This window comes from Juglans regia, chromosome 10 (genome assembly GCF_001411555.2).
Source record: "Juglans regia cultivar Chandler chromosome 10, Walnut 2.0, whole genome shotgun sequence".
Taxonomy (NCBI): Eukaryota; Viridiplantae; Streptophyta; class Magnoliopsida; order Fagales; family Juglandaceae; genus Juglans; species Juglans regia.
The window spans coordinates 6,890,099-6,910,456 of NC_049910.1; the positions used below are offsets into that span (position 1 = coordinate 6,890,099).

General features: G+C 33.1%; 1 protein-coding gene across 1 annotated transcript; it reads left to right on the top strand.

Moving 5' to 3' along the window:
• The first annotated feature begins 10,217 nt into the window (after positions 1-10,217).
• Positions 10,218-19,695, top strand: LOC108983400 (ultraviolet-B receptor UVR8-like). The gene is made up of 12 exons (XM_018955010.2): positions 10,218-10,626; positions 11,754-11,940; positions 12,982-13,128; positions 13,942-14,023; positions 15,399-15,554; positions 16,070-16,243; positions 17,209-17,280; positions 17,788-17,859; positions 18,013-18,131; positions 18,603-18,688; positions 18,781-18,833; positions 19,156-19,695. The coding sequence occupies exons 1-12, from the start codon at positions 10,536-10,538 to the stop codon at positions 19,240-19,242; spliced, it is 1,326 nt and encodes a 441-aa protein (XP_018810555.1). The 5' UTR covers positions 10,218-10,535; the 3' UTR covers positions 19,243-19,695.
• The last annotated feature ends 663 nt before the right edge of the window (positions 19,696-20,358 follow it).

Sequence of the window (20,358 nt, forward strand, 5' to 3'; positions counted from 1 at the left end):
TCATAGTTCATCATATATATATATTATATATATATATATATATATATATATATATATATATATATAGGACCCGCATGCAAGGCGATCATCATCATGATCATCATCGTCAGGGAGCTGAGAGAGCTGACGCGGTTGCGTTAATTTTATATATACGGGACTTGAATATTATAGATATATATATATATATATATATATATATATATATGAGCAAAGACAATGAATTAAGGTCTCATATATATAATATATGAGCGTGGGTTATGCACTGAAGTAGGCATGGTTCAACTTGTGAACTCTTTTTTTTTGGGTGGGTAATAGGCCGGCGTTCTTGAATTCTACTCAATATGTAGGGATGATCAACCCCGGCCATGCATGCATGTTTGAGACGAGCATGCATGTCTACCAAGTAATTGATCATTCTTGAACAGAAATTGCATGTGTTCTGTTTTTTTGTTAGAGCTAATACTACTGGTTGGGAGGATCATGATCATGTTGTGAAGACCCAACGATGATGTCAAACAAGTAAAAGTAAATACAAGTAAATTAATCACACGATGTAAAATTAATGTAGTTCGGCAACGTACCTACATTTACAGAGTTATAGAGGATTTTATTATACTAAAAAATCACAAAATACACTTTGAGGCGAAATCTCATTGTTCAAAATACTTAGGGTGTATTAAACTATTTATTAAGTACATATTTATAGTGTCACACGGCGAAAATCTTATTTTTTATTTTTTTACATTATTTGCTCGAACGGAGTGTCGAGCGCACCTTGAGCGAGGTCTCTGTCCGATTCTTGTTCGAGTGAACTCTCTACTTCTACTTTCCTTGAATCATCTATCCTGTAAACGTTGAGTGAACTTTCTGCTTGACATAAATCAGACTGACACACCAACAAAACTACACTTCACAAACCTAACAGATCAAGGTCCTTCGAGATTGGTATGGGAGGTGCGTTAATGAAAATCAATCGTGTGTTATCACATACATCCGCGCAAGAGCTACATTTTTACCTTCTCTTAAATTCATTTTCTTTAAAGATCAAGTGCTCGATCGGTCTACTTGATAAAAAGAAAACTTACCAAACTTGATGTAGAATGTCAAAGTATTAAGGATCGTTTACCATTTCAAATCGTATGATCATTTCGTAAAATACTTTCTCTATAACTTTTTTTATTTTATTTTCGGACGAGACATTTAGGGAACGTATCTAAGGGAGCAAGGGGCTAGCACCACCAACAAGGATAAAAAAGAAAGAGAAGAAAAAGGGATATTTAGTACTTTTCTATTAATATAATATATATATAGAGTGGTCCTGCTTCCAACTTTTCCTATTTCATCGTCCTATACGAAGTTTCCAAATTTTTTGTGAAGAGTAATTTTTATACGGTTGTAGAATATATAAGTGCCGTTTAATCATTTTAAAATAAAGTAAAGTTTATTATTAAAAAATTATTATTTTTTATATATATCATATATTCATTCAATTTTTTTAAAATAATTATGTGACATTTGTATACTTACTATTTCTGCATTATTAAAATGTTGAGATTCCAATTATCTACAGGTTTTTTTTTTTTTTTTTCCTTCTTTTCTAGCCAGTCAAATACATGATCATGATGATGAGGGTGGGTTAATTTGGACTATTGGCAATGGAGTCAAGAAGGGATGTTAGGTGAGGAAGCGAGCTAGGGAATGAGAATCGAAGCTCGTGATCTTGTAATGGGACTGTCCGTAGATGAGTAGATGGGAGGCGGCTGACTAGCTTAATACCTAGTTTGGATATTTAGAAAGTATATATTTTGAAAATAATTTATTAATTTATTATTATTATTATTTAATATGTTATTATTAATTTTTTATTATTATTCGTAAAATATATAAAAATATCTCATAAAATACGAGATGCATATGCATAGGATATATCGATGATAAGAATCATGGTTGTGATTTTGAAATGCATATAAAACAAGTGGTGAGCAATTTTATACATGTGTAATGATATTCAAATAATATATTTTATAATAATATTATAAGATGAGAATTTTTTTATAAAATATTATAAAAAATATGAAAAATGATAGGATTACTACCCTCTTACTACTCATTTACTACTCTTTTTATATTTGATTTTTTTTATAATTTTTTATTTTACTTAATAGTTAAAGAAGTGATAATTAGTAAATTTATATATTTTTTTAATTTTTTCTTAATGATTAAGGATGTTAAAAAAATGTTTAAAATAAAATAATAAAAAAATAAAAACACTACAAGTAGTAGATGGGTAGTAGATAGGTTGTAAGCCTATCACTACCCAACAAATATTGTGCGCCAGTCATTTCCTTTTATTCATTATGGTGGTTGCAGCAATGCATACAGTGGGTCACTCTAGCGGAGACTTTGGGTCAACAAAACACGACGTAGTTTGTCATATATACGGTATACCCATGCTGAATTTGGATACATAAATTTTTTTTATCTAATTTTATCTTATTATTATTATTTTTTTAAATTTTTATATAAACATATAATAAATAATTTAATTTTTTTAATTTTAAAATAAAAATTATATTTAACAATATTTTATTTAATTACTATTCAAAACATTTTATTTCATTTCATTTGAATTGTCTATCTAAACACAATCTAAATATTTTACTCATCATTCTCACATAATATATCACACATTATATATAGTTATTTTTTTATTTTTTTCTCTTATCAAATATGTAGCGTACTGATGGTGAGTAGAAGAAATAAATTAATTTTAAAAAATTAAAAAAATAATAATAAGTGTTGTGTGTGGTGTGTTCCACCATATATAAATCCAAACTCCGACATTATAAATCCAAAGAATGAGTTGGAGATGTTCCACCATATAATGTGGTAGCGCGTAAGAGCATGATTATAAGTATCGGTGCATGTAGTTAAAATTTTAAGTAAATTTTGAATAAAATGTCACATTTTGTCTTTTGTCTATCCATAATAATTTTATATCCCACATTGAATAAGTCATATCACTAGTTATAATAATAAAATTTTATTATTTTTTTAATAATATTTTATTTAATTTTTAATTTTTATTTTAAATCATCTTATTTTATTTACGAAAACAAACTAGATGTAAGTGATGCACGCCAGGGTGTCGATTAACGAACGTCATCACATGCATGCATCAGGTTGTCTGTACATGCAGTTTGGTCCGAGTCTAGCTAGCTTGTACGCATGCAGATTTTTCAGGAACAGCTAGCCGAACGTAGAAGGCACGAGTACTCAACTATATGCATATATGCCAGCTAGGTACCAAGCTGCAGTGTGCATGTCCTTAACTCTAGTCTATGATGAGTTGGAGCTTTCGTAGTCACACCCGAGCTAGGCTTATAGCTAGGTCATTCTCCCCTATATATATATATATATATATATATATATATATATGATTGTGATGATGATCTGCCTTTTGTTTCCGATAAGAATCGTGAGGAGTACACACTTCTGAGCAGTGTGCATGTCCTCATTTTCTTGTTTTTTATATCTACAGCAACATCGATCCAGTTGGCTTTGATAGTGTCAGGGCCTGGTTTTCCTCACTTTGAAGCACCTCACCTCCTTCAGCAGCCCTGTCAGTTTGCTTAATTGTTCTTATTGCCGAAACTCAGACAAATTCTCAGTTTCTGACAAAATAAGATTCCTCGGTCTAGTCAATGGTTCTTTGAAGAAAGTCATTCCAGGTCTTGTTTTTGAAGTTTTTTTTCTTAATTTCTCTCATAGTTGCATGAAGTCTTCTTCTCTGGTGGCCCACTTATGCACAACGCTCGATGCTAGCTTCAACCCGCACATCATTTGTAGCAGAGTAACTCCAAAGTGCATGAATATTCATTGATTCTTGATCTTGATCTGCTTTACAAATCGGACAAAGTTGGCTTCCGGGTACTACTTTTCTTTGATATAAATTTTTCCTAGTTGGGAGAGTGTTTTGAGAAGCCTTCCAAAGAAAGTTCTTTACTAGTACTCCTGGTACATCCAAGCTCCATATCATTTTCCACAAATCATCTGCCAGCTTATTACCATTTGATCAGGAGTACTCTCCCATCTTGATCTCCTTCTTCTTTGACAAGTCCACATAACAGGCACTCTTACTGTGAAAGCACCTGATTTAATAGGTCCCCAAAGCATTTTATCACCACACCCCATACGTTTTGCTTGTGAGAATGTTTAGAATCTGTTGATCAGCTTCACCTTGCTCAGTATCATGCTCTGGTTCGTAGTCATGCTCACGTTAATGCAAATTGCAAAATTGAGACCATCGATCATTAGCATGTTCTAGTACCCTTTTGATATATATGCTCCCTAGGTAGCTAGGGTTTTAGATAATTTAGATATATAAAAATAAAATAAAGAGATGGATGGAATAAAAAGTATGTATTATATATAATTAATTAACTACAAAAAAAAATGATTATTTGTAATAAAAATATTTATTTGTGACGGTTATATACTCATAAAAAATAATTATTTTTTATCATAAATAACTTTTTCAGCTTGTAGTTAGGAGATATGATCATATTATATTTACGTGATTGAGTTTGAATTATATATACAAATTTAAGATGTATATACACATGCAGGAAGTACATGATTTAATAGCAATACATAAGGACCACTCAATGAAAGGAAACTTTCATGCACCTAACTTTCAGGTGTGAATAGAGTCTCTGAAGGTTTGTTCAGCAGGAGGCGGCCTTGAATTTGAAAGACCACAATGAAAGGAAACTTGAAAAAGCAGCCATGCATTTTGATAGATAGGCCTGGACTGATATCTCAAGGAAGGCGGCACGATTCATTGTTGAAAATAGCTAATAAACACAAGGGTTATGCATGCACTCATCATCCCACACTACACATTATATATATTTTAAGAGTTTTGCTAGGTATAAATGGTTTGGCGTGTACCGACATTGACATGATTTTTTTTATTGAAAAGATAAATAAAATTAAAAAAATTTTGAGAGAAGAAGAAGATCTGGCCCTCTTTCTCACAAAAAATTAATTTTATCTCAATTTCCACCGTTTTATCAAATGAATGTTTTACATTATATCATTGGTGTGCAATTTGGTGCGTGAATTCGTTTGTAAATAAACTTTTTCATATTTTAATACATATACTACATACTTGTTATGAGAAAAAAAAAATTAAAAAATGCGTGGTGTGTGAGATGTTAAATAGAGTTATTCTAAACACAATCGGTATATTTTATATATAGCATTTTAATAATGTAGCTTGTATATTATTTATGTGCAGTTAGCATTAAATACTGCGAGATCCATATGTTGTGTTTTATCTCTCTCTAAGTGCAGACAGTGCTTGAGAGACAAAAAATTGGGGAGAATTTTTATCTATCGAGAATACATTTATTTTTTCATTCGAAATAGATATTATCTATTGAGAAATATTTTAACGATAAATGGATTATACAAAAGTAAACTCACAAACTGACTTGACTTGATGTCGTACGTTAGATGAAAAATTAATTATTTTTATTGTAAAATAGATCGACTAACGGATCATATGAAGCCATGCACGTCAGTTTATAAGTTTACTTTTGTAAGACATTTTTATGTTTGTAACACTTCTCTTATCTATTTAATGTAAAATATGAAGTACTTTTATCATTTTATATTATATTGATAAGTTAAATGAAAAACAAAATCCTATACTTTTTAATAAGCAGATATTACCTATTTTACTTGAAATGGAGAGGGTCGATTCTCATGAGGTAGAATTCTTGCTCTCACGAAACTTTATTTCCTTCCATGGTCTAGTCTCTTAGTGGTGATGTTTTAAGAAAATGGAAGTTGCTTATACTCAGCCTCCTGATTTTGCTCTCTTAAACTTATTATTAGTGTAATTGCAATTTTTTTCTTTTTTTTTTAAGCATTTTTTAAATATTTAAAAATAATACACTACTTCATTAATAGTGATCACTTCTTTAATCATTAAGAAAAAAAAATTTAAAATATCCTAACGGTAATTTTGAGGAGACAAAATCAAGGAGGCAAGTGTTATTTTCCTAAGAACATCCCTATATAATATAAAAAATAGAGATAAGTGAAAAATAGTAGTAAAAATTTAATCAGTTAATGTCATGTGAGAATATGATAAAATGACGACACAATTGAAAAATTTATAAATATTAATAATTTATTTTCTAAATCAAATTATATCACGTGAATGATATGGAGTATAAATACTTTATAGTATAATTATTTAAATTATAAATATTATAAAACATCATATGCAATCGGTACACTCCATGAAAGAAAATTAATGCACCTTTGGACTGATTGATCATCTCAAATCTTCAAAATTTGACTGACTTTATTTTATCCACACATCGATATAGTCACTTGAAAGTGGAGTTTATATATGAACTATCAACATTTTGGTACGTTTGTTTCAATTTTTCTTAATCAAGGAAGTGGATCAAAGTGAATATATCTATCAAACATGTCAAAAAGTGAATAAAAACGGAATTCAAAAGAAAAAAAATTAATTTTTTAATAATATATCCACTCTTTTTTAAAATGACTATACATCACTTATTTATTTCATGATTATATACAATATTGCTCATTTTAAAATGACGCAATAAAAAGGAGTTGCAATTGGGACGTGAATTATAACTTCCCCTGCATGATTTTAATGTCTCGAAGTTAATTAAAAGTTCACAACATACATATATAAATATATATATATATATATATATATATATACTCTATATAATAAGTGTGGATAGCTGTGAATAGTAATTTTGTCGTCCTCCGTGTTGGAATCCATTTTTTTTTATGTATTTTTTCATTTTTAACCTTCTATTTTAACGTTTTGTATCCGTTTAATTGAGGCTATTTTAATCTTTTAAAGAAGTTTTGATCTTTTCATTTTCACATTTTCGAGATTTATCCTCCGGTTTTAACGCTCTCATACAAATTCTCACATGAAAAATCGAGTCTCTTACACAAGCCCCATTTTTTTCTTGAAACTCTCTCTCACCTAACTTTCCATAGTCTTCCTCCCCGTTCAATCTCTTTTTCGTTCTCTCTCGCCGTGTTGCCTCTCCTCAGTTCATCTCTTTCATTTCTCTCTCTCTCTCTCTCTCTCTCTCTCTCTCTCTCATAACAGATGTGTTTTCTTTCATCTCTCCATCTTCCAAATCTCTCTCTAGCTCTCTCCCTCTATTTCTCTCTGTTATTGAACCACGCTACATCTCTTTCTTTTTTTTTTCATGTCGTTGAAGCTCGTTTGAGGATTGTAGGTTTTTTTTTTCATGTTTTGATCTTTTCTCTCGTTCGCATGTTCATAGTTGCTACATATCTTTATTTATTTTTTGTTCCTACAGATCTTTTGTTGATGGAGTGGCTATGTGGTTCTTCAACGGCGTCATGCACTCGCCGTAAGGAAGACCCATCGACCTGCCAATCACCGTTTGAAGTAGATCTAGCATCCGGTTCTGGCTCGGACCACCATGAAAGTATCGCCGTCTTTCTCATTCTTATCTGTCGCTGCCCCTTCTCTCAACAAAGAAACAAAAACAGTGGAAACCAATCCTCATATATGGGAGTCTAAGACCATTTTTCTCTGCAAAAATTGTCCCTTGCTATCTTTATGTCTCCATCATCCTTAATGGTTGATATGAAAATTCTCTGCTGAATTAGTATTTATATATATATGATTTTGATTGCCTCTGTAGGTTGGACATATCCGAAGTTAAGTTTCTTTTGTATTTTTGGGATTGTTAGAACCAATTGAAGGTATAATTTTGTTCTTTATATGATCATAAGAAGATCAATAAGCCAGATTATCTTTGAAGATTATATTGTTCTCTAAGTGGACTTTAGAAACTGGAAGCTGATGTTCAGACCCCTGTTTTTGAAATATAGATTAACAATTTTGTATGATGCACCATACATTATTACTTATCGTGGTCACTTCTTGATGGTGTATTGCAACTCATGTGATTGATCATTGATGCCTCTTTCCATTAAAAAAAAAAAAAAATCCCAAATGGCATCTTTTTTTATTCTTGAAGTCAAAATTTGCAAGAAAAGGTTATAGAGCACCTGCCAATGCCTCTGTTATTCCAGTTCCTCACTATTTTGGCTTTCAAGATATTTATATGTGAAAAGGTTTGTCATGGATCCTTTGGTTTCCATTGAAGCTTAGCTATTATCTTGGTTCCAAATTTGAGTGGTTAACAGTTGCAATGCATACTTTTCTATCTTGTTCTAATGAGAGAAGAGGAAAGTTAATTTTAGGGATTTGTGAATTAGTAATTTTAATTAGTGCTTGAGGTTTTTCTTGTCAAAAACAATTAGTGCCCAAGTTTTGTAGGGGTGGTATAAGTTTGGAAAACTCTTTTGTTAGGTCTCTTCAAATAAGTTGCAAGTTTGAGGTTAGAATCTATTATTGAGCTTTGAGAGGAAGTATACATATTAACTTTTCTTTTTGGGGATAATTATGACTTTTTCAGGTGTTCTTGAATTATTGTGTTGGGGATAATTTTGGCACTGAAAATAGTTCTTGTCTGTAGGTCGATGTTGCTATTAGTGAAGTTGGTCTTGGGGGTAAGATCAGCTAAAAGGGACTTAACAAATGTGGTATTTTTTTATTTATTTTTTTATCAGGGGTAAAAGTAGTAAATATCATTTCTATAATTACCCTTATTTTTTCAATGCTTTTAAAGTTCCAATTTTACCTTTTATCAAATGTCTTTTACTTGTCTAAATTTCAAAAGTCCATAAACAAAAATTCAAGCTTTTACTTTAGCATTTATATGAAAGTCTTGCAAGCATAAACAACTATGATTGTAATGAAGATTGATGATAAGCCATGCATATTGAAAAGCCTCTTGTCTGTGGCATTACTTCTCTGGGGATGGATCATACAGAGACCTTGGGTGCGTGCTTTCTAATTTCCTTTAGACACAACCCAACAATTGTGATAAGTGCGTCTTTCATATGATTTGCTGATTAATGCTTGCTCCGGCCTTGACTTAATTCTTTCTGTCATTCATTCTCTTTGGCTTGCCTGTCTTATCCTAATTAATAATAAACTAGTATTATATGGTGTGGTTGATATGAAATCTATCTCTTCAAATTTGACGTTGAAAATATAAAAATAAAAAAGTACAAAATAATAAAAGCAATTATGAAATAAAAAAAATTTGAAAATCTAAAAAATCAAAACATAAAAAATAGAGAATAAGGAAGTACAATTATTTTTTTAATAAAAAAAATAGAAAACATAGGAAGATCAGAAAATATTATAAAATAGAAAACTCAAATAAAAAAGAAGTTTCAGAAAATGAGGGATGGGGCCTTCCAAGATGTGGTGGAGAGATCAGAGATGGTTGGTTTGAGTTAAAAAAAAAAAAATGTGGTGGAGAGAGAACCTTGTGTCGTCATCTAACAGAAATTAACGAAATTATAACACAATGATTACAATGTATATTTTATAATATTATATTTTAAATAAAGATTAATTTTATAAAATAATATTAATTTATCTAAATGCTCTCATTTTAAAATATAACTGTGTAAAAATTTATCTTTTAAAAATTTTTGTGTATCGATCTATTCTGTTGAAAAAAGCTCCATGTATTTTTTTCTCGTGGATCTAAAAGAAAATGAGTCACACTATTTTTAATAATCCAAACATAATATTTACTTAATATTATTGGCATGATGATAATAAAATAAATTTATTATATATAAAAGTTTATTAATTTGATGACGTTGAATGTGAGCGATGGATGAAAATGTACCGTTATATTTAGTTGTTAGAATGAGTTTAATTTATTATTTTTTTAATATTTTATAAAAACGTTAAATTCATCTAAATTTATTTTATATATTTAAATATATATATTAATTTATTTATATTCAAATAAATTTAAATAAAATTTAAAAATATTAATATTCACAAATTACTCTATTATACAAGATCACTTCAATATTAAAGATGGTCGCAATGATTTCGAAGTAGAATTTTTTATAGAAATAAAAAAGAAAAGGATAAATATTTTTTACAATTTTATAATTTTATTTTAAATGAAGGCATTTCTATAAAAATAAAATTGAAAAGAGAGTAAGAAGGGAGGGAAGAGAGTAAAAAAGAGAATTAAAAGCAGAAGAAATGGGACCATATATCCAGCATTGAATGCCGCTATTTCTTGCATTGTGCCTGCCGATGTTTCTACCGTCTCCCCGTCATATGTCCCCCGTTCCTTCTCCCTCTTTGGAAGTATATGCCCTGCTCAGTGCTCAACAAAAGCCCTGCGTTGCACATGGGCTCTCTCTCTCTCTCGCTATAAATTGGTTTTCCTGCCTCTGCTCCAGCTTCTTCAGACTACCATTAATCGCTTTTAAGTCAACCACAGAGATATCATCCGAAATACTCTCCCTCTCTTTGCTTTTGGCACGTTTCCGTTGTCCCTTTTGAGTTTTTGGGGGAAGAGAGGGGATTTGGAACGTGGGAAATGGCGGAGGAGGGAGGTGGTGAAGTTACTGGTCCATTTCGTCGGGTTCTTCTCATCTCCGCTGGTGCTAGTCACTCTGTTGCTGTTCTTTGTAAGCTCCCAAAATCCCCTTTTTGCAATTCTGGGTTGTCTTGCTTTCAAGCCATTGACTTTTGTGGTCCAGTGATTGTTGTCATTCTTACTTGCTTGCTGAAAAATCTGGGGAGAGTTCCCTCCGTATCGTGGACAATGGAGTGCAATCTAGAGTTTTAACATGAGTTGACTGGAAGTTGTTATTTCTTAGACTTTTCAAGTGACGATAAGTCGAAAATCTCTGATTCAAATTTTCAGCAATTTCTTTCTTTTCCAAGTAACAGTTTGTACTTTTTGTTTTGTCGACTGTTGTATTACATCGACATGCTCATTTTGGGTCCTTTCTCATTATACTTAAAAAAGTCGTTGTACCTAATCACGAAAAAAGAAAGCCGTGGTAGAAACGACTTTCAAAATGTTTCTAGTCTTGATCTTGGTAATGAAGTCCTATGATTAATTATTATTCTCTTTCTTGCACTCTTTGTTTTTCAATTTGGATTTAGAATTTCTTTTTATTCAACCATTCTTAATCTTTGAATATATACTTTGTCTTATCGGTAAACAAAGTTTTATTAATCTTTGAATATTATATCAGATTGATGTCAATTCCTTTTCCTAAGTAGGTCATTGGGATAGCTAAGCTTAAGATCTTAGCACAATGTTCCCAGTGAAACACATGAAATTCGATAAGAGAATGTTCTGAAGCACCATTTTAGGAACTCAGCTTACCAAATTTGCTTTCCCAGTTAGAGCTGTATGTGGCTTTGTTGAAGGGGGAATTACTGCTGCCAGGCAGTGTCTTTGGTGAATTTTTCTGTTTTATAAAGATGAGTTTGGAAGAGACGGTTACTTGATTTTGGTTAAGTACTGCATAATAAAATATTTTGAGAAGCACATTTTGTTTTGTTTTCCTTAAAACTTGTTCCGGTCGTTTTTACTTTTTGCTAAATGACTCCTGTGCCCATTATTCTACTATGCCTATCTTCCTTTATTCTTATGTTAATTGATGGCTCTTTGTTGCCTTTAGTTTGTTGTGCACACATTCAGTTTGTAGTTGTTCTTCGGAAACATCTTCAGCATCATTTTCTTTCCTATATTTTAAATTCAATGAATTTTCTTTGTTGGGCTTTTGCTGACATTTTACAGCTGGAAACATTGTTTGTTCTTGGGGAAGAGGAGAGGATGGACAATTAGGCCATGGAGATGCCGAAGATCGATTTTTGCCTACTCAATTGAGTGCATTGGACAGCCATGAAATTGCATCTGTTACCTGTGGAGCTGATCATACAACTGCATATTCTCAGTCACTTCTGGAAGTGTATAGCTGGGGATGGTCTGTGTATTATCTTTTAATGTTCTCTTTTGAAAATTCACTATAGACTTTTTTACTGAGAGAGAGATGTCTTCTTTGCCACATTGTTGCATTTGTCATAGGTTTAAAAACACTACTTGGTTTAGAAGTTGGCTACAACAAAGCTCAATGGATGTCCCTCGTTTATTTTTCTCTGCATGAAAGACCGTGGTTGATCATATGGAAATAATGGTACCATTAAGAATGAACAAAAAATTATATTGAGGAGAAAATTGTTGGCCTGAGGAAATGGAGAAGATATCCTGCATCAGATGAGGGACATTCATGAAATGAGATAAAGGACCTGGCTGATCAAATTATTTAATTCCCTTCGTCCTCTTCTGCCTTCCAGTACCCCAAAGGAGAGTTTTGGTTTCTCGTCATATTGTCTCACTGAAGGGAGCTCTTTTGTTTTTCTTTTCCCATAAAGGTTTCTATTTGATTTTAATTATTCTGTTTTTTTCCCTCGAGAAGTTTGAAAGGGGTGTTCAATCAATTAGTTTGAATAAACATGTGGACCATGGGGTTGGGCTACCAATGGCAACAAGACTCCTTTCACATTTGCATAAGTTAAAGCATTCCTGGGCTTCCATGCAGTTCCTTAGACTGCAGGGTTGCGGAGCTTGCTTGGGCTTAGATTCCTTCCTTTAAATAAATCAACTCAAAGGGGTATCGGAAATGCATCATATTTGGCTGTCAGCACGTTTGTAGTCCATTTCTTGGTTCAAGTTAACTCTAGCTTGAAATTTTTTACTTGTTAATAGTTTTGAGGTTAATTTTTGTCATGAGGCTATTAGAGATACATATATTGATTTTTAAAATTACTGATTTATTGCAAAACATTTGTATTTAATCTCATTTACAGAATTCTTTGTTTATATTTTGTCCTAGGCAGTTCTTCATGTCACATGTCTTGTTTTTCATTTGTGTCATTTAATAAGCTCTGGATATATCATTGCCTTTGGATTTGTCTATGTTCCATGATAGCCTGTAAGCATCTTGTGCTTTTACCTATTTTTTCAGGGGTGACTTTGGGAGGTTGGGCCATGGAAACTCCAGTGACTTGTTCACTCCTCAGCCAATAAAAGCATTAAATGGTTTAAGGATAAAGCAAATTGCTTGTGGGGACAGCCACTGCTTGGCAGTGACTATGGAAGGCGAGGTGCAGAGGTTAACAGTTTTTCTAAAATCTCTCTCTCTCTCTCTCTCTCTCTCTCTCTCTCTCTCTCTCTTTCTCTTTCTCTCTCTCTTTCTATATATATATTATATTATTTTTTATAAGTATCTCTCTCAATTTTACAACTTGATGAAATGAGTATAATATTAGTTTATTCAGTATAGCTGGAGTAATGGCCCAATCGAAGGTGGTTTTCTTTTCCTCTTTGGCCAGCCTCCCTCCTTTCCCTCACACTTGGATGGCAAAAATAATGTGAACAAGAAAAATACAGAGAAAATTTCATAACTGAAAAGTTTGTTTGGTAGAACTATACCTTGATTCGCAAGGCACACTTGTATAGCAGTCACAATGCCAAAGTAAGCATCTAAAGCCGTTTACAGTGTAAGAAACAGATACCACACTTGAACCTAGTAAAAAGTCCGAGAAAATTATGTTCCTAATGACAAAATGGAACCTAATTTCCATTGAGCTCCAGTCTAAGAGGGTAAACGCATGCAGATCCAGAATCATTCTGCCAAGCATTCATTCATGCAAAGTTCTATATTTGCTTCAATGTTTCTGCACCAAATTAATGTTGAACAGAAATATCTTGAGCATGAAACTTATGCTGCCATACCAATATTGCCAATGTATATATTTCCAGTATCTGCTTGTTTATGTATTTTTTGCATTCTTGCTTCTTTTGTGTGGGTGATTTACTGCTTGTGCATATCAATTCTAACTTTTAGGTAAAGGATCACTGCTTGTGCATATCAATTCTAACTCTTAGGAATTCTAATGAATTATCTGCCTCTATTTCAATGAAGTTGGGGGCGAAACCAAAATGGTCAACTTGGCCTTGGCACCACGGAGGACTCTCTTGTCCCACAGAAAATTCAAGGATTTCAGGTACTCTTAAGTCATTTAGTTATTCCCATTAGACATTCATTAGATGCTCTACACCACCGTCCTTTTGATTGTCAACATTTAAAGTCCAAGACCTTTCCTCGCCAAGTCGAAACATAAACTTAGGAAGATGTGTACCTATAAAAAAATGAACTTAAGAAGATGTATATTTCTTTTAGCACTTTATGATTTGGGTTTCTATAAGAAAGGATAGTCCCTTGTAGGTGCATCCATAAATCCCTAACTCTTTTTTTTGCCTTCTTTCGGGGTAGGGGAGAACGAATCAGACTGAGCAAAGTAACATATGACTTTTAAAATTGCAATGATTTAAGATCAAAAGGGAACAGTTCTCCTACACTGACGTGATCCTTTTAGCAATATATTAATTCCTTTTTGGTAGATCATCGAGTAACAATTATTTATGGACAGTCATTTGACGTGCTTCTGGTTTCCATTCCCATCATCATATTGATGATAAATCTCCTCGTGCTCTACTTATCAAAAAATAAATCGTTTTTTTTTTTGTTAGCACTAGGTGTTCGGGAAAAGAGTCCCGACTAATCCCAGGGGTGCACAGGCCTTTGTCAAGGAGTTTCCTGCAAGTGTACCTAGGGTAATTCAAGGGGAAAATTTCCCAGTCCAATGGCCCCTAGAGATTGTTTGCACTCAAGGGGATTTGAACATTTTGGGGGGAGCATACCCCCAAGCCCAAGGCCTTTACTACTTGAGCCAACCCCTATGGGTAAAAAAATAAATCTCCCCATGCTCTCCCATGAGAACTTGGATTCTGTATCATGGTGAAGGTGAGGCAACACTGGTTTCTTATTCAACTGGCCCTTGGAGACACAGTCGAGAAGTGGCATGCATGGATGTCCCCGTCCTTTCCTATTCTGTCTTAATTGTAGAAATAAAACACCTAATACATAAATTAGTAACAACCTCCGGTAGAGATTGGTATTTGAATTCCACATAACGAAGAGGACTTTTATGCAACAGAAATATCACCATCAAGCATCAAGCCCCGTACATGTTCAATTGCTCGGTTTCTTGTGTATTCATATTTTGTTATGCTTGTTGCAGTATTTTTTTATATGAACTACAGGCATTACCATGCTGCCAACTATTTTGATCAACACCATCTATCTGATAATTACATTTACTGATAGTTCAATATACTTCCATCAAAGAGATAAAAGCAATAACTAATGAATTTATCACGATAAAGAATTACCCAGCAATACTGTGGTATTTATTACATTCCTATATTAAACAACAATGGGGCTTATGAAATACACAAACATAAATTTCGATCAGGTTCTTATACAAACTCTTCTTATGAAATAACTTGCGCGTCTAATTTTTGTTTATTTTTTGTTAGGGAGTCTCTATCAAAATGGTTGCTGCTGGTGCTGAACATACTGCTGCTGTTACAGAAGATGGAGAGCTATATGGATGGGGCTGGGGCCGATATGGAAACTTGGGCTTGGGTGATAGAAGTGATCGCTTGGTTCCTGAGAAAGTTTCTGCCATTGATGTATGTTGAAAATATGGTATCGCTTATATCTGTTTTGAAGAGCACAGTTGGAATTCCAAGTTGTAGGATTCTTTCATCCAAACAATGCATATTGGGATAAAGTTGTAGGATTTATTACAGATTGTATTTATGGTTAAAGCATTCTAAACCAATCCCTGTTCTTCACTGTCTATGATAAGATATACTAATGTATGCCAAACAAACTGCCAAGAAGGTTCATAAGCTGTCTGGTGAGCCAGTAATAATTTTGATTATATTCAACAGAATTCTGTATGTGGTTTTATCTTGTTATCAGCAGAAAGGTTATACTCGACAGGAATCTCTTGTTTTCAGTTATGGATTCTTTTCATGAAATGTTCTGCACTTTTCATATTAGAAGATAAGAGTAAAGCCTCATTCATTTAGCACTCTGACGTTTTCCCAATACTCATTCACACCCACACCCTCTCTCTCCCTCCCCTGTTCACCTTTTAGAGTTTTTTGAATGATTAATGCTCTTTTAAATAAAATTACAGGGTGAGAAGATGATTATGGTAGCTTGTGGATGGCGGCATACAATATCTGTTTCCTCTTCAGGTGGATTATACACTTATGGCTGGAGCAAATATGGCCAACTAGGACATGGGGATTTTGAGGATCACCTTGTTCCTCACAAGCTGGAAGCCTTGCATGACACGAATATTTCTCAGGTGATCTCTTATTCCCATTGTTCTGGTTTCTTAATGCTAGTTTTGAGATTCAAGTTGTTTTGCACCATCCATTGCCTTGGCAAGTAATTAAATAATACTGTATTTTAGTGGTACAATTGAGGGTAGTTCTCATTCGTATTAATATACTTTCTGCATATTCACTGATTAAAAAAAGAAATACTTTCTGCACATGCCTCGTGGACTGAATTTGTGATTCGCATGAATTGGATCATGTTTATCAATTGCATCTAGTTAATGGAGCAGTCTCTGCCCGGAACAATTTATACTGCAGCTTGGGGGCACTTTTTCTTTGGTTCCATGTAAAACTTGCATGTAGACCTTCTCTGAGTTACTTCTTCTTTGTCTTCTTCATGAATGTGCCAATTATTAGTGCTGAATGACAGAATGAAATCGCATACATTTTTATGTGTGTGTAAAGACATCTATCCTTGTGTATAAATATGGAAGGAATATATATATGTATATATAAGGATAGGTGTGAAAAGACACCTATCCATTCATCACAATAACAAGTCCTAGGGGCATCTATCCCAATATGTTAAAGATGAATAAACAGAATGAAACTGGCCCAAAAAACCTCCTTTGTGTCTCTGTTCTTTATTTTCCAAGGATAGCAAACAAAGCGACAGCGCCATCATTTTATTTTCCCAATGGAATAGAACCTCGAGTGCATTGAGCTCTACACATGTGTATGTGTAATCACGTGTGCTTGTGCTTGTGCATCTGCATTCTGTGTCAAAGCATCAAACTTCACTATATTTATTCCAGAAAAAAAGTTACTTTTTTTTTGTTTGTGCTAGGCTGTACCATTGGCCACTTTTTTATTTATATTTTATGCTTTTATGAGAACATTTGATACAAGATATATGCTGACTTAGATATGGACTTCATTTTTGTACTTAAATTCGAGTTGTCCGAAATTTTCTTGTATTGGTGCTTTTCAGATATCAGGTGGTTGGAGGCATACTATGGCACTTACATCTGATGGAAAACTTTATGGCTGGGGTTGGAATAAAGTTAGCAATCTACATCTTTACTTTTCATCTTCAAAACATTTTGCAATTTCCATGTGTACTTGGGCTATGCCTTGTTACTTGCTTCAATAAAATTTTATTTTACTTAAAAAAAAAAATTGCAAGTTCTCTTGTTCATGAATAGTTGATAGATGAGAAGAATGTGGGGTCAAAAGATCTAATGTATAGATCTATACATTAGATCTTTACCTATCTATTGTATAGATGAAAAAAATTATTAGTATTGATGCACATATTACATGGACGTGGTGTGGATGTTGGCTTTGGGTATGTCCAAGAGTCAGACTATTACTATTTGCTAAGATTTCTGCCATTTTAGGTTGTCAATAGCATATCCTTGCCCATATCACGACTTGGGTACAATATTATTACTAATTTTCTCTGTGATGGAAACTTGATGACCATCTATTTTGTCAGACTTCTTCTGAACCTTTATCTCCCTAAACTTGAGATAGCTTAATCTGCATTTGCTAACTTATTGTCTTACAGTTTGGACAGGTTGGAGTTGGTGACAATGTCAATCATTGCTCTCCTGTACAAGTTAAATTTCCCTATGAGCAGGCACATTCTTATTACTGTAGCTCCCAAATTTAATATGGATAGGCCATGGCTTTAATATTCATTTCCATAGAGATTTTCTTTTGATTTCTCATCTTGGGCAAAAGAAAAAAAAAAAAACACCCTATTTTCTTACTCTTGTTTGGCACTTGGCAGAAAGTAATTCAAATCTCTTGTGGATGGAGGCATACACTTGCTGTTACTGAGAGGCAAAATGTATTTTCTTGGGGAAGAGGCACCAATGGACAGCTTGGGCATGGGGAATCTGTTGACCGGTAATAACATTTAGATCTGAATGTCATGTATTACGATTGTCACTCTGTTTACTCTTTTGCTAGAAATGGAACCGTTACATCTTAAGCTTATGTACAAACATGTATTGGATTCTTTCTTGCTTTAGAGATGTTTGTTAGAAATATTCATGCTAAACTAACTTGCTGTTTCCTCTTGTATCTATCTCTTCCCCTCCTTCCTAATTAGGTATTTCCTCTTGCAGTCCTGTGTACTTGGGCTTTTGCCTAGTTGCTATCAATAAAATTTTTACTTGTCAAAAAACAAAAACTAACTCACTGTTGATTGAATGTGAGCTTTGGAATGTTCATTTAAAGCTTGATTTATTGATTTATCCTTCCCACTTTACCTCTGTTCAAGTTTGTGGAACTGAGAACAGGTTTACTTTAAGCTTCTTGAAATCTCTAGACTAAATGCTCCAACTAATGATGTTTTTCTCATGTAACAATATATAGGAACATTCCAAAGATCATAGAGGTTTTGAGTGTTGATGGATCTAGCGGACAACAGATAGAGTCCTCCAAGGCTGATCCATCATCAGGTGCTGCATTCACCTAAATACTCCGTTTTGGTTCGTAACTCAACAATATTTTTCTTGATTTTTGAATCTGTTGTAAATGTTTCTTTGGATAGGCAAAACTTGGATCTCACCGACTGAGAGATATGCAGTTGTTCCTGGCGAAACTGTAAGATCCTGTTTCAATAATTTTTTATATCAAAGTTGGATCTGTTCTGAACAAATGATCCCACTGAAATTTGAGCAATGACAAATGTAACTTGGATGAAAGATTCAGAAAAGATTGAAGAGTGGTTAAAAGGTTTCTATAATATTTTTTTGATAAATGAAATAGTTTCTATAATGTGTTAACAAAGAACACTATACCAAAAATCTAATGTTAGGCCTGTTAGAAATAGGCATTTTCTTCCCCCCCGCCCCTCTTTCTCTTGTGTGGATGGAATGAGTCTTATTTTTCATTGTGGAAAGTTAATAGACCTTTGCTTCTCCAGATCCAAGGGCAAACAACCGTTCCAACCAGGGTTAAGGAGAGTGATGCGAGCGTCCCTGGAAATGATGTCAAACGTGTACGACTATGACATTCTAGATATCAATGCAATGGTAGATTCACCTAACTTGCTGGCTTATAAACAACCAATCACCATTTTGGGGACAAGGCAACACCATGAAGGACATGATGGTGCTGTCATCGTCTAGAGCTGTAGATTCTGATGTGCAGAGTGTAGATTTTGTTGAATGCTGTAGTTGTGTTTTGTTTTTATGGCCATAGAAAAGCATCCAATGAAGTTTTGCAAAAGTCTCTGGGTATTAGCAAAAGAAAGGCAAAGCTGCTATTTAGCCAGAGTCTAATGCAATTTCAAGTGTTCTTAAAATAGATTGAATAGAAGCTATGGAGCAAAGGGTGTTTTGAAGCATGTGTTGCTACTGTGCTATCAGGTTTTCCAAAAGATATTAGTTGTTTCTTAACTAAAACGCCTAGGCATGCACTTTGTGGACTTTGCACCAAATAAATTGGTAGACTTCTAAACTTCTATATTGTATAATATTTGAGTAATAGTACATATAGTCGTGGAGTATGCAAGTGCCGTGCAGTCGTTTTGAAAAAATAATAAGATCCATTATTAAAAAAATATTATTTTTATACGTGGGTTTTATATTTATTCACTTTTTTCAAAATGATTGCGCTGTGCTTGCGCATTAATGATTGCAACTATCATTTCTCATAATATTAAGTGATGCTAGACTTCTCAAATTATGTTATACAAGTGAAAAAAAAAAAAATCAATCTTTTCTATTCGGTATTTTGGCTTACATTTTTTTACTCTCATAAATTCCCAATAAGGTCAAAACTTTTTTTTTTTGTAAAATTATATATGTTAAAACAAGTACTGTTGACAAGAGAAAGATATGGTGTAGTGCTACATCATATATTGAGACATTTACACATTTAATACTCTCTCAAATATCTATATAAACAAGAGTAATGTTAGTATGCATTCTAATTTATATTATTCACTTTTTTCTTGATGCGGCGATGCCACGTGGCTTATTAAAAAAAATTATAAAACACAAAGATAAAAATTACAGTTCTAAATTTTCTCTACTTTTTTATGTTTGTCTTTTTAATTTTTGTTAGTAAGCCACGTGGCATTATGATGCCACGTCAAATGATAAAGTGAGTGGTATAAATTAAG

Bases quoted from the DNA above. Each gene is read 5' to 3' on its own strand.
- LOC108983400 (XM_018955010.2), top strand. From the start codon at position 10,536: ATGGCGGAGGAGGGAGGTGGTGAAGTTACTGGTCCATTTCGTCGGGTT. The intron at 11,941-12,981 runs GTCTGTGTATTA...CTATTTTTTCAG, and splicing joins GAAGTGTATAGCTGGGGATG to GGGTGACTTTGGGAGGTTGG. The intron at 18,132-18,602 runs GTAATAACATTT...AACAATATATAG, and splicing joins CATGGGGAATCTGTTGACCG to GAACATTCCAAAGATCATAG.